General features: G+C 41.2%; 1 protein-coding gene across 2 annotated transcripts in view; it reads right to left on the bottom strand.

Moving 5' to 3' along the window:
* Positions 1-5,830: 5,830 nt before the first annotated feature.
* RALB (RAS like proto-oncogene B) overlaps positions 5,831-12,459 on the bottom strand; it is a 53,832-nt gene continuing 47,203 nt past the window's right edge. For both annotated transcript variants that reach the window (XM_055572917.1, XM_055572918.1), the window contains exons 4-5: positions 10,652-10,829; positions 5,831-7,499 (exon numbers count right to left, since the gene is read on the bottom strand). In XM_055572917.1, the coding sequence (XP_055428892.1) occupies positions 7,380-7,499; positions 10,652-10,829 (298 nt within the window). In that variant the 3' untranslated portion in view covers positions 5,831-7,379. The remainder of the gene's footprint in view (positions 7,500-10,651; positions 10,830-12,459) is intronic.

Raw genomic sequence — 12,459 nt, 5'->3', positions numbered from 1 at the left:
TATGCTTTTTAATATGCTGTCTAGGTTGGTCATAGCTTTTCTTCCAAGGAGCAAGCCTCTTTTAATTTCATGGCTACAGTCACCATCTGCAGTGATTTTGGAGGCCCAAAAAATAAAGTCTCGCACTGTTTTCATTGTTTCCCCATCTATCTGCCATGAAGTGATGGGACCAGATGCCATGATCTTGGTTTTCTGAATGTTGAGCTTTAAGCCAACTTTTCACTCTCCTCTTTCACTTTCATCAAGAGGCTCTTCAGTTCTTCACTTTCTGCCATAATGGTGGTATCATCTGCATATCTGAGGTTATTAATATTTCTCCTGGCAATCTTGATTCCAGCTTGTGCTTCATCCAGCCTGGCATTCCACATGATGTACTCTGCATATAAGTTAAATAAGCAGAGTGACAATACACAGCCTTGACATACTCCTTTCCCAGTTTGGAACCAGTCCATTGTTCCTTGTCCGGTTCTAACTGTTGCTTCTTGACCTGCATACAGATTTCTCAGGAGGCAGGTCAGGTGGTCTGGTATTCCCATCTCTATAAGAATTTTCCATAGTTTGTTGTGATCCACACAGAGGTTTTGGCATAGTCAATAAAGCAAAAGTAGATGTTTTTCTGGAACTCCCATGCTTTTTCAATGATCAAACAGGTGTTGGCAGTTTGATCTCTGGTTTCTTTAGTGTTTTCTAAATATAGTATCATGTCATCTGCATACAGTGACAGTTTTACATCTTCTTTTCCAATTTGGATACCTTTTATCTCTTTTCCTTGTTTGTGGCTAGAACTTCCAGTGATACATTGAAGAGATGTGATGAGAGTGGACATCCTTGTCATATTCCAGATTTTATTGGGAAGGCTTTTGACCATTGAGTATTATATTGACTGTGGGTTTGTCATAGCTGGCTTTTATTATGTTGAGATATATATTCCCTCTATTCCCACTTTGGTTAGAGTTTTTATCATGAATGGATGTTGAATTTTGTCCAGTGCTGCTTCTGCATGTATTGAGATGATTGTGTGGTTTTTGTCTTTTGTTGATGTGGTGTATCACATTGATTGATTTGCGTATGTTGAACCATCCTTATGATCCTGAAATGAATCCTACTTGGTCATGGTATATGGTCTTTTCAATGCATTGTTGAATTTGCTAACATTTTCTTAAGAATTTTTGCATCTGTATAAACTAAAGATAATATATGGCCTGTAATTTTCTTTTTTGCTGGTATCTTTGGTTTGGTTATTGAGGGTGATGGTGGCTTCATAGAAGGTCTTTGGGAGTATTCCTTCCTCTTCAGTCTTTTGGAAGAGTTTGAGAAGGATCAGTATAAATTAGTCTCTGTATGTTTAGTAGAATTCACCTATGAAGCCATCTTGTCCTGGACTTTTGTTTGTAAGGAGATGGTTTTATGCTGCCTTTTTTTTTTTTTTTTTTTGTAATTACAGATTCTACTTCACTTCTAGTGATCAGTCTGTTCAAATTATCTATTTCTTGATTCAGTTTACATGGGCAGTTTCTATAAACTTGTCCATTTCTTCTAGGTTGTCAAATTTGTTGGTATTTAGTTGTTCATATTATTCTATTTTTTTGTATATTTACACTATCAGTTGGTATTACTCATTTTTCATTTCTTATTTTGTTTACTTGGGTTCTGTCTCTTTTCTTCTTGGTGAACCTGGCCAGAGGTTTGTCTATTTTGTTTACCCTATCAAAGAACCAGCTCTTGGTTGTTTTATTGAGTTTTTTCTTTTGTTTTCAAAATCTCTATTCATTTCCTCTCTGATCTTGGTTATTTCCTTCCTTCTGCTGACTTTAAGTTCTGTTTGTTCTCCTTTTTCTAATTCTTTTAGGTGGGAGGTAAGTTTGAGGTTTTTCTTGTTTCTTAGAGAAGGCTTATTTGGCTATAAACTTCCCTTTAAGAACTGCTTTTGCTGCATCCCGTAGATTTTGCATGGTTGTTTTCATTGTCTCAAGGTATTTTTAATTTCCTCTTTGATTTTCTCATCAACGCACTGGTTTTCCTAGTAGCATGTCGTTTAGTCTCCTGTAGTCATTTCTTCTCATTTCTTTTTCTGAGGTTGATTTATCGTTTCCCCATTGGGGTCAGAAAGTATACTTGAATTAATTTCTACATGGTGCCCTAGTATGTAGTCAATTCTAGAGAATTTCCCATGTGCACTTGAAAAGTATATATTTTTCTTTTGGATGTAATGTCCTGAAAAATGTAAAAAATCTAACTGTTCTAGTGTATCATTTTGGATCTCTGTTGCTTATTGATATTCTGTCTAGAGGATCCCTCCACTGGTATGAGTGGGAGGTACAAGTCTCCTGTTGTTGTATTCCTGTCAGTTTCTTCCTTTATATAAGTCTGTTAGCATTTATGTCTTTGGGTGCTCCTATATTGGATGCGTATACATTGACACATATAACATCCTCTTCTTGTACCGATCTTTTTATCATTATATAGTTTCCTTCTTTACGGCATTTGTGTTAGTCTGATATGAGTGTGTGGCACTGCTTTCTTATCATTTCCCTTTGCTGAGATATCCTTTTTCCATCCCCTCACTTTCAGTCTGTGTGTCTTTTGCCCTAAAGTGAACCTCTTGTAGGCAGCATATTGTAGATTCTTGTTTTATTATCCATTCTGCCACTGTGTGTCTCTTGATTGGTACATTTAATCCATTGACATTTAAGGTAATTATTGATAAATACATTGTTTATTGCCATTTCAACCTTGTTTTCCAACGGATTCTATATATCTTTTGTTTCTTCTTTTTTCCTTTTGTGGTTTGATGTTATGTTTGTTGATTTTTTTTATGTTTGTGTTCTTCTTGGTGTTTATGAATCGATTATATGTTTTTCATTTGTGGTTATGCTGTCTTTCAAGCATGTTAACTCCTTCCTATATCCACTTGATTTAGATTGATAGTCGTATAGACTAAAACATATTTTTTTTAAAAAATCTACAAATTTTTACTCTCCTCCTCCACATTTTATGATTTGATGTCTTCCCTTACATCTTCATATTTATCGTTTTACTATTCATTGTGCTTATCATTGCTTTCACTAGAATTCTGATTTTTTTCCTTTTAATCTGTATACTGGCTTATTTAAGTAATTTATTTTTCAATTGTGAGTTCCTCTTTCCTATAGCTTCTTGCATCTTTTCTATTTAAAAAGACCTTCCAATATTTCCTTGGGGAATATTTTAATATTACTGTATTCTTTTTAGTTTTTGCCTTCTGAGAAGTTCTTTCTCTCCTCTTCCAAATGATAATCTTGCTGGGTAGAGTATCCTAGGCTGCACATTTTTCTGTTTCAAGTCTTTGAATATATTTTGCAATTCCCTCTTTGCCTGCAACATTTCTGTAGAGAAATCAGCTGACAGCCTTATGGGCACTTCCTGGTAATTAACCGTTTGTTTTTCTTTTGCTTCCTTTAGAATCCATTTTAATTATAATCTGTCTTGGTGTAGGCATGTTTGGGTTCATCTTGTTTGGGGCCCTCTGTGCTTTGCACATTCAATCCCTGGGTTGGGAAGATGCCCTGGAGAAGAGAATGGCAACTTACTCCAGTATTCTTATCTGGAGAGTTCCATTGACAGAGGAGCCTGGCAGACTTCAGTCAATGGGGTCAGAAAGAGTTGGACACAACTGAGAGACTGAGCACAGACAGACAGTGCTTTCTGTACCTGGATATCTGTTTCCTTCTTTAGGTTTGGGACATTTTCAGCCATTTCTTTAAAAACATTTCTATCCCTTTTTTTCTCCTTCTGGAATCCATAATACACATATATTGGCACATAGGTCTCTTATATTAATTTTTTAAGATTGGCTTTCTGCCTGCTGTTATGATTGGGTAATTTCCATTACTCTATCTTTCAGAGCACTTATTACTTTTTCTGCATTATTCAATCTGCTATTCATAGCCTTTAGCTCAGTTTTCATTTCAGTAAATTTCTAGTTTTTCTTGACTCCCTCTTGTAGTTTCTAGTTCTTTTTTTACAATAATATGCATTTCTATTGATTACCTTTCTTAATCCCTTCAGTATTTTCATTACCTCTTTTTTGAACTCAGTGTCCAATAGACTGAAGAGATGTTTCATTGTTTTTTCAGGCGAGTTTTCTTGATCTTTTAACTAGGAATGTTTCCTCTACTTCCCCATTTTACTTACATTTCTCTTACTCCATAATTTTAGGAGAAGCAGTTACCATGGTCTTGGAAGGGTATTTATCTGCCCTACACAAGTGCCTGTGTGGCTTGTGTGGGTTTAGCACTTTTGGCACCAGGGCTGGTTTAGTGTGAATGCCTGCCACCTCTTGGAAGGTACGACGCTTGTGGTTAGCAGGGCCTTCTCTTGGCTCTGTGGTTGTCATAGCCCTGCCAGTGGCAGGATCTGCTTCTACTCTCTAGTTGTTGGAGTAGAAGCCCCCAGACTGGTTTCTGCGCTGTGATGGGAGGTAAGTGGGACTGGAGAGCTCCCGCTGGGAGAGGAGCCACTGAGTGTTCCTCCACGGGAGCTGCTCACCTGTGAGCGTGCCCCGTGTCCCCTTTCACGAGTTGTGCAGGCTCACAAGGTGCACTGTTGTTGGTGCTGTTCTGGGTCCCACCTCAACTTTGGGTGCTTCCCCGCTGTTAATACTTATCCATGGTTAAGCTTCTATAGTATTATAATACCGTGTTTAGACCAATAGAGGTGAATTTTATACCTCAGTGTAAATTTACATATCCTTTTCACCTAATCTAAAGCATCCTTTTCCCCCCATGTATTCATATCACTGAAATCAGGATGGATTCACACAATTGGCAGGCTTTTTCTTAGTGGTATATAGATTATGGTGATGTCTTAAAATCAGTGGTATATGATATTTGATGAACTAGGACACTTGTAGGAAACTGATGTGTGTGGGTATTTTCCCTCTACATTACTTTATGGAACTATAGCCTGTTACACCTTTTTCTGCTACTCTGCCACTCATCACACTGTGGCCATCTGCTGGTCTTTGGAGCTTTTTCCTGAGCTTATGACCTCTGGACCAGCTGCACCCGAGCCTCGGAGCTTAGGTGGCTCATTCGGGTCTCTGAATGAATGTAGTGACATTGCACAAAGTTGTTGACAATCCCAACTGAAATCAGCTCTATGGCCCAGGAACATTTCCTTTTACCCAGTTTTATGGTCATCAGAGCTATGATGGTTTCACTTATTTGTCTCTTTCCTCACTAAAGCTTAAGCTCCAGGAGAATCAAGCTCTGGCCTATCTTGTTCAACACAGTATCTCAGCACCTGGGACAGAGCCTGACACCAAGTAGGTGTTCAGATATGTCTAGAAGGAAGATTTCAGGAAAATGATGTTAGGCTACAGATACAGTATCTAGTCATTTAGCAAGGACTATGTTTCAAATTTATAAATAACATTACTTTCTATGAGAATCTCATCTATAAAAATTATTGTGTTGGGAAGATCCATTTCTGATTGCTGTCCCATTAAACATAATTTCATAAATATACTATTGGCATACACCAAGAATAATTTCCATAGGATGCAACAATTCATACCACAATTAATTTGTACATGTTCCAAATCTTCCTACTCTCGACTGGAACTGATGTCAAAAGGTGACAAACTATGATGAAAAGAAAAAGATGGTGTAAAAAAATTCAACAATGTGATTAACTTCAACTTTTTTAAATTTTAGGAAGAGTCATCTCTCCCAAAGGAAAGATTGTTAAAATTACTGTTTATATAAAAAAATTTATTTCCCACAGCACAATTCAAAAAAATAATTGAAATAAAGTTTGTAGAACATCTAATAAGAACAATGATGAATAATTTGTGGTCAATTTGTTTAATACTTATATTTCACATGTATGACAAAAGGATAAAATAAAAAGGCTTCAATTCTGAAAAACTCTGAATTTCTGCTTTTTTTTATTGAAAAAAGCCCATGATTCTTTGGGAGGTGATAACAAGGTTGTTTTCCAGTCAGATCATAATTTCTACAATTTCTGTAATAACCATAAATTCCAAAGGTTCCCATTCTCCCCGCCCCAATTCACTTTTGGCACCTATGTGAAATGTCACTTCTGAAAAATGGGGGAAAATATGCTGAGTACTAGGTTTTTATCAGTCATCTTTTCCTGGTGAAAAACATTCTGATTGCTGAATTTAAAATATTGACACAAAAAAGATGAATGATATGTCATCCATAAAAATCTTTTTTTTTTTTAACTAGATGGTTGTCTCAGAAACAAATTTATATTAGATACAGCAACCAGCTCTCAGATGTGAAGGGGCACTGGCTTTTCTCATCCTGTTCCACTTCTTCTGATTTTAAATTCAGCATTTACTGAGCAATTGTACGAGAGGTAGCCAGGTGTGTGGCACAGCTCTGGCTTCAGGAGTTCAGAACACAGTTTTAACTCATCACGTACTTTAGAAGAACTGAGGATACACTGAAAGAAAACAAGAGAAAAGGTCCTCTCAGCCTCTGCAGCAAGGAGATGGTCAGGATGGAGTGTGCTGGTTACGGGTAGAGGAGCAGGGGCGGGACCTCACGACTGGCAATGAGGAGAGGATTTGGCCAAAGGATTTTTTTAATTCTTATTAGAAAAGTATCATTTATAAAGTATATTGATCTTGTATCTTCATTTATTATAAAGTATACTGATCTTGAATCTTCCTTTATTAAAAAGAAGCTCCTTCACAAAAATCAGGATGCTGCAGAAGAACCAGCACAGACTGTGACTGGCTGATACTTAACTCTGAAGAATGCAACTTTCATATTGAGAAGGATTTCCGAGCTTGGTATTGACCTGCTTGGCCCAACTCAAAAATTTCTTTTTTTTTTTTTTTTTTAGCTCTGCTTCCAGCCCACAGGGTATGGCCAGAAGACTTATCCAAAAAGTCTCTGAATTTTCCAGCATCATTAGAACCTAATGGGTGTTTCTGAGAACTACTGTGGAGCTGACAAGAGCAGGGGGAGTCTCACCCCACTCCTTGCCTCTCAAGAGCTAATAAGACATTTTTATTTCAAAGAAGGAGATACTAATGTCATCAAACTGGGGGAAAAAAGAAGAAACAAGGACAGTCTTTTTAATTACACTTGGCTAACCCCTGCACTACATTCATGGTTAACTTTAGGGAGGAAAAGAGAGATCAATCTCTGCAACCTCCTGACAAAGGAGCCATCCCACGGCAGGGTCAAGGACTTATTTCTTCTGCCAGCCAACGAGTCACAGATATTTTTCCCCATTTACAGAAGTGTGTGTGAAGGAGGTTGGGGAGCACAGGAACAGGCTGAGAGGTCAACGGAAGTCTTGTCTCAAGGAACCCGCCCTCGGTCCTCAGTGGCGACCCACTTGGTCCAGCACCTGGGCCTTCACAGTAAGCAACATCTTTCTTTAAAACTTTTCTTGTTCTTGCTGCTTTTCTTGCCATTCTTATCTTTGTTTTCTGACATCTTCTTTGTCCTGATCTCTCTCATGAGGTCAAAGAACACCTGGGGTGGGGAGGAAAAAGCCATTTCATGATGTAATGAAGCAGTTTGACCAAGCAGGATATGTGGTCACATTTTAAAGCATCAAGCCAAATGTATTCTTAGAAACCACGGGCCATCAAAAACAAAAGGTTTAAAGCAAAGGAGAACAATTAACATTAAAAGCATTTTCTGGTTCTACAAAGGAGATATCTCTGCTCACATCACACGGACAGAAGCATCACGCTGTTCTTGCATCCAGTGGCTTACTGGAGAATGATAAAAGCTGTTCTCGGGATAAGTATGATGAGGGATAAAACATCAACGGACTGAGCCACAGCAGTTTGTCAAACTTACAGACACTGAGAGTGATAACAGTCCTCAAACTTCCCAGTACCTCCCAAGCACCAGGAGACGGAAGGAAGGCATGAGTACCCACTCCTGAAACAATGAACCCTAAAGGCAGGAACCTCATCACGAGCCCCAAGCAGCAGACTTGCGTTCGCAGGGGTCGGGGAGAAGCAGAAAGAGCAACCTGTCCCCTCCTCCCCACACCTGCGCCTCCACTCCCTGATGTCAGCTAAAGGGGCTTCTTCAGGAGCGGATGAGACCTATTGTGAATGCTAGTGTGTTACTTAGATATGGACTGTCACTCATCACAAGGTTTTTGCCCTCGGCTCCCAGCAGCCATGCCTGGGTACTGATTATACACCTCCTACAAAGAAAGGTTCATGATTTCTAATGGAGAAGATGCCAAATGTGAGACTCAGAGTAGGCTTTCACCTTTGGACACTTGCACAGAACAGGCTCCTGTTACTTTCCTAGGGCAAGTGAGATCAAGCTTTCTGAGTGAAGGCTCCACAGGCACTCACCACCAGCTCAGGGTGTAGTGAAGGATCCCCCAAACTGGATCAGGCTAACCTAAGTATCCCTTCCTTCCCTTCAGTTTCTCAGGAAAGCACACCCCCTGCTCCGCCCAATAGTGGCTGAAGTGTCAGTTGCTCAGTCTTGTCTGACTCTTTGTAACCCCATGGACTGTAGCCTGCCAGGCTCCTCTGTCCATGGGATTCTCCAGGCAAGAATACTAAAGTGGGTAGCCATCTCCTTCTCCAGGGCAATCTTCCCAACCCAGGGGTCAAACCCAGGTCTCCTGCACTGCAGGTGGACTCTTTACCAGGGAAGCCCAACAGTGACTGAGAACAGCTTCAAATATTGCTGGATTTTCTAACAGCAAAAGGCAGAAGGGGGAAGGGTGCATGTCCAGCGTCAAATGTTGACCAAGCTGTTCACTGGCCAGTCTTCTCAACAATCCCCTTTCCTGTGAACTGTTGACAAGTGAGTACAATGCTGCCTGTTGGCCATCAGGTTCTGCCGGTTCCTGTTTGGCAGGTCCAGCAGGTCGGGGCAGGAAGGGGAGATGACAAGCCGCTCTGTGACAGCCCCTGCTCCCCATGTCCACAGTTCCATGCCCAGCAAGTCATCTTGATTTTTAAAAAATGAAGTATGTGACTGGATTTCCTGTGTGTTGTAATTCTATGGCTAGAAAACTATTTGATAAAAATGGAAAGATTTGGAAACACACAAGAATCAATGTAAGAGCTAACAGAGAAAAAGGAGCTGCCGAAGGAACCTGCTTCACACTCCAGACACAACTAAACAGATTTATGTCGTTGGAGAGGCTTCCAGAGTGAAGCCCTCCTGACACCAACATCCTAAATCTTCCAGCTGGCTACAATAAGCGCTTGGTATCAGATGTCTTGCTCTTTAGGAAAGAAGCAAAGGAGAAGTGAGAAGGAAGTGGGGGGATTCAGATGCTGTGCAGATGGAGCAGATGTGTCCGCTACTTGGCTGCAAAGTCATATGTGCAGGTTTTACGGGAGCCAGGTCATGATGTCAGAGCTGAGGAACAGGGTGACGGCAGACAGAAAGTCTCAGCTTTAGATGCTCTAGGGTAACCACTGTGAACTTTTTTTTCCCAAAAAACACATTATTGACAAACAGATCTTTGTAGAAACTAACACCTGTTGCTGTAATATGTCTCTAGTCAATAACGTATTAAAGGGCTTCCCTTGTGGCTCAGTGGTAAAGAATCTACCCCCCAATGCAGGAGACATGGGTTCGATCCCTGATCTGGGAAGATCCCATATGCCAAAGAGCAACTGAGCCTGTGTGCACCACAACTATTGAGCCTGTGCCCTATAGCCTGGGAACCGCAACTATTGAGCCCACACACCATAGAGCCCATGCACTGCAATCAAGAGTAGCCCCTACTCCTTGCATCTAGAGAAAAGCCCACACAGCAGTGAAGACCCAGCATGGCCAAAAAAAAATACAATAATACATTTAAAAGGCCTTGCATCGCTGGAAGGTGGGTTTTCAACTGTTGGTATTTATCACTGTCAAGGTCATCCTTTCCTTAGCTACAGGCGTTTGAATGAGAAAGTACTCTGGGGCTGAGGAAGAGAGAGCTCCCTAGAGAGCCAATTCCTGGGAGAAACTACAAGGCAGGGACTAAGTTATAAAGACAGGACTCCTGGGCTCTACAGGGGGATAGGAAGGTGAAAAGGACAAATCTACCCAATTCGTGAAAGTGAAAAGTGAAAGTCACTCAGTGGTGTCCAACTCTTTGCAACCCCATGGACTTGTAAAGTCCATGGAATTCTCCAGGCAGGAATACTGGAGTGGGTAGCCTTTCCCTTCTCCAACGGATCTTCCCAACCCAGGGATCGAACCCAGGTATCCCACATTGCAGGTGGATTCTTTATCAGCTGAGCCACAAGGGAAGCCCAAGAATACTGGAATGGGTAGCCTGTCGCTTCTCCAGATATTCCCGGCCTAGAAATTGAACCGGGGTCTCCTGTATTGCAGGTGGATTCTTTACCAACTGAGCTACCAGGGAAGCCCACCCAATCCGTCAATAAGAACAAAACCAAGAGGGCACCTGACACAGCCAGCCCTGCCCCCAGAGCGTGCAAGGACAGGGCCTCCACAGCCACGGCCTCACCCGCTGGGCTTCCATTTGGCCAAAGGCACGCACCTGACAAAGGCTGGCGTGTGGGTCGGACCATCCCTGTGCTTCTCGTCCTGATGCTAGGATCCGTTCTCCACCCCGCCACCCCGGTCTCCCCAGAGCAGCTCCCCCACGAGCAGCAGATGGCGGGCAGGGGCCGACCCACCTTGTCCACGTTGGCCCGTGTCTTGGCCGAGGTCTCCACGTACTGCACGCCCCACTCCTCGGCCTTGGCCCTGGCCTCCTCCACTAGCACCTGCCTCCGCTCCTCCAGGTCAGACTTATTCCCCACGACGAGCAGTGGGATTTTATCTTCTTCAGCTTTAACGCGGAGGATCTGTTCCCTGTGGTGGTGGATCAAGAAGAAAGCAGCTAAGAAGGCTGGATGAAGAGCCCAGTTCTGCCAACCCAGGCAAGACAGCGGGCATGGCTGAGGGAACTGCCACTTACAGCCCCTCCTGAAGAAGCACCCCCTCTACCCTGTGGTTAACTGGAGTTCCTCAAGTCTGGTTTCAGTTTGCAACACTAGAGTTACTCGGGGTGTGCATTACAAATGCAGGTTCCTGGGCCCATAAGTAAATTGTCTGGGTAGGAGCTCAGGATTTTGCACTTCAACAGCATCCCCACTTTATGCTTCTGCAAAAACAAAACCAAAAAAGGGAAAACTTGGGACCCTCTGCGATAGAAATCAGATAAAAGAAATATCTTCATATACAAAATGCTTAATAATTACGTTGGGAGAAAAAAAGTCATTTCTTTGTAAGAATATAGAAAGTTCAAGTGGTAAGTTGTAAAGTCATGTCCGACTTGCTGTGATCCCATGGACTGTTGCTCTCCAGGCTCCTCTGTCCATGGGATTCTCCAAGCAAGAATACTGGAGTTGGTAGCCATTTCCTTCTGCAGGGGATCTTCCCAACCCAGTTGAAATTCCCTTAATTCCAACCCAGGGATCGAACCCGGGTCTCCTGCATTGCAGGCAGATTCTTTACTGTCTGAGCCACAGGAATACAGAAGGGAACAGTCTATTAGCAGACCATGAAATCAGTGTAGCAAGTACAACTGGTAATTCTTTCTACCTCAGTGAAATAGAATATTACAGAAAAGCAAAGAAACACCAGAGAGATGCTCAAGTAGTAACAGTAAGTATGGTTTGTAAAACTCGTGCTTCAACTCTAATCTGCATCTGTGGCCCCCCTGCCTTTCCCCCTAGTTCTGTGAGGCAGGAACCCTACTTCAATGTGCGTAATTTTTCTACTACAAAGTGGTGGGAGAAAATTAAATACTCCAAGGCCTACGGAAAAGTACTTCAAAAACATCTTCTCTAAAGTAACTGTTACCTGTACTGTAGCACATCAGACTTGACCTCTACTAAAAATAAGCAGCTTTCTAAAATTATTTTTTTTAAATCACATATTTCTATGTGTTGATTTTATATCCTGCAACTTTACTATATTCATTGCTTAGTTCTAGTAATTTTCTGGTGGAGTCTTTAGGGTTTTCTGTGTAGAGGATCATGTCATCTGCAAACAGTGAGAGTTTTACTTCTTCTTTTCCAATTTGGATTCCTTTTATTTCTTTTTCTGCTCTGATTGCTGTGGCCAAAACTTCCAAAACTATGTTGAATAGTAATGGTGAAAGTGGGCACCCTTGTCTTGTTCCTGACTTTAGGGAAAATGTTTTCAATTTTTCACCATTGAGTATAATGTTTGCTGTGGGTTTGTCATATATAGTTTTTATTATGTTGAGGTATGTTCCTTTTATTCCTGCTTTCTGGAGAGTTTTTATCATAAATGGATGTTGAATTTTGTCAAAGGCTTTCTCTGCATCTATTGAGATAATCATATGGTTTTTATTTTTCAATTTGTTAATGTGGTGCATTACATTGATTGATTTGCGGATACTGAAGAATCCTAAAGCCCACTTGGTCATGGTGTATGATCTTTTTAATGTGTTGTTGGATTCTGATTGCTAGAG

Source organism: Bubalus kerabau, chromosome 3, assembly GCF_029407905.1.
Source record: "Bubalus kerabau isolate K-KA32 ecotype Philippines breed swamp buffalo chromosome 3, PCC_UOA_SB_1v2, whole genome shotgun sequence".
Lineage (NCBI taxonomy): Eukaryota > Metazoa > Chordata > Mammalia > Artiodactyla > Bovidae > Bubalus > Bubalus kerabau.
Note: the sequence above shows the minus strand (reverse complement) of the source record. Positions and strands in the feature narration are given on the sequence as shown.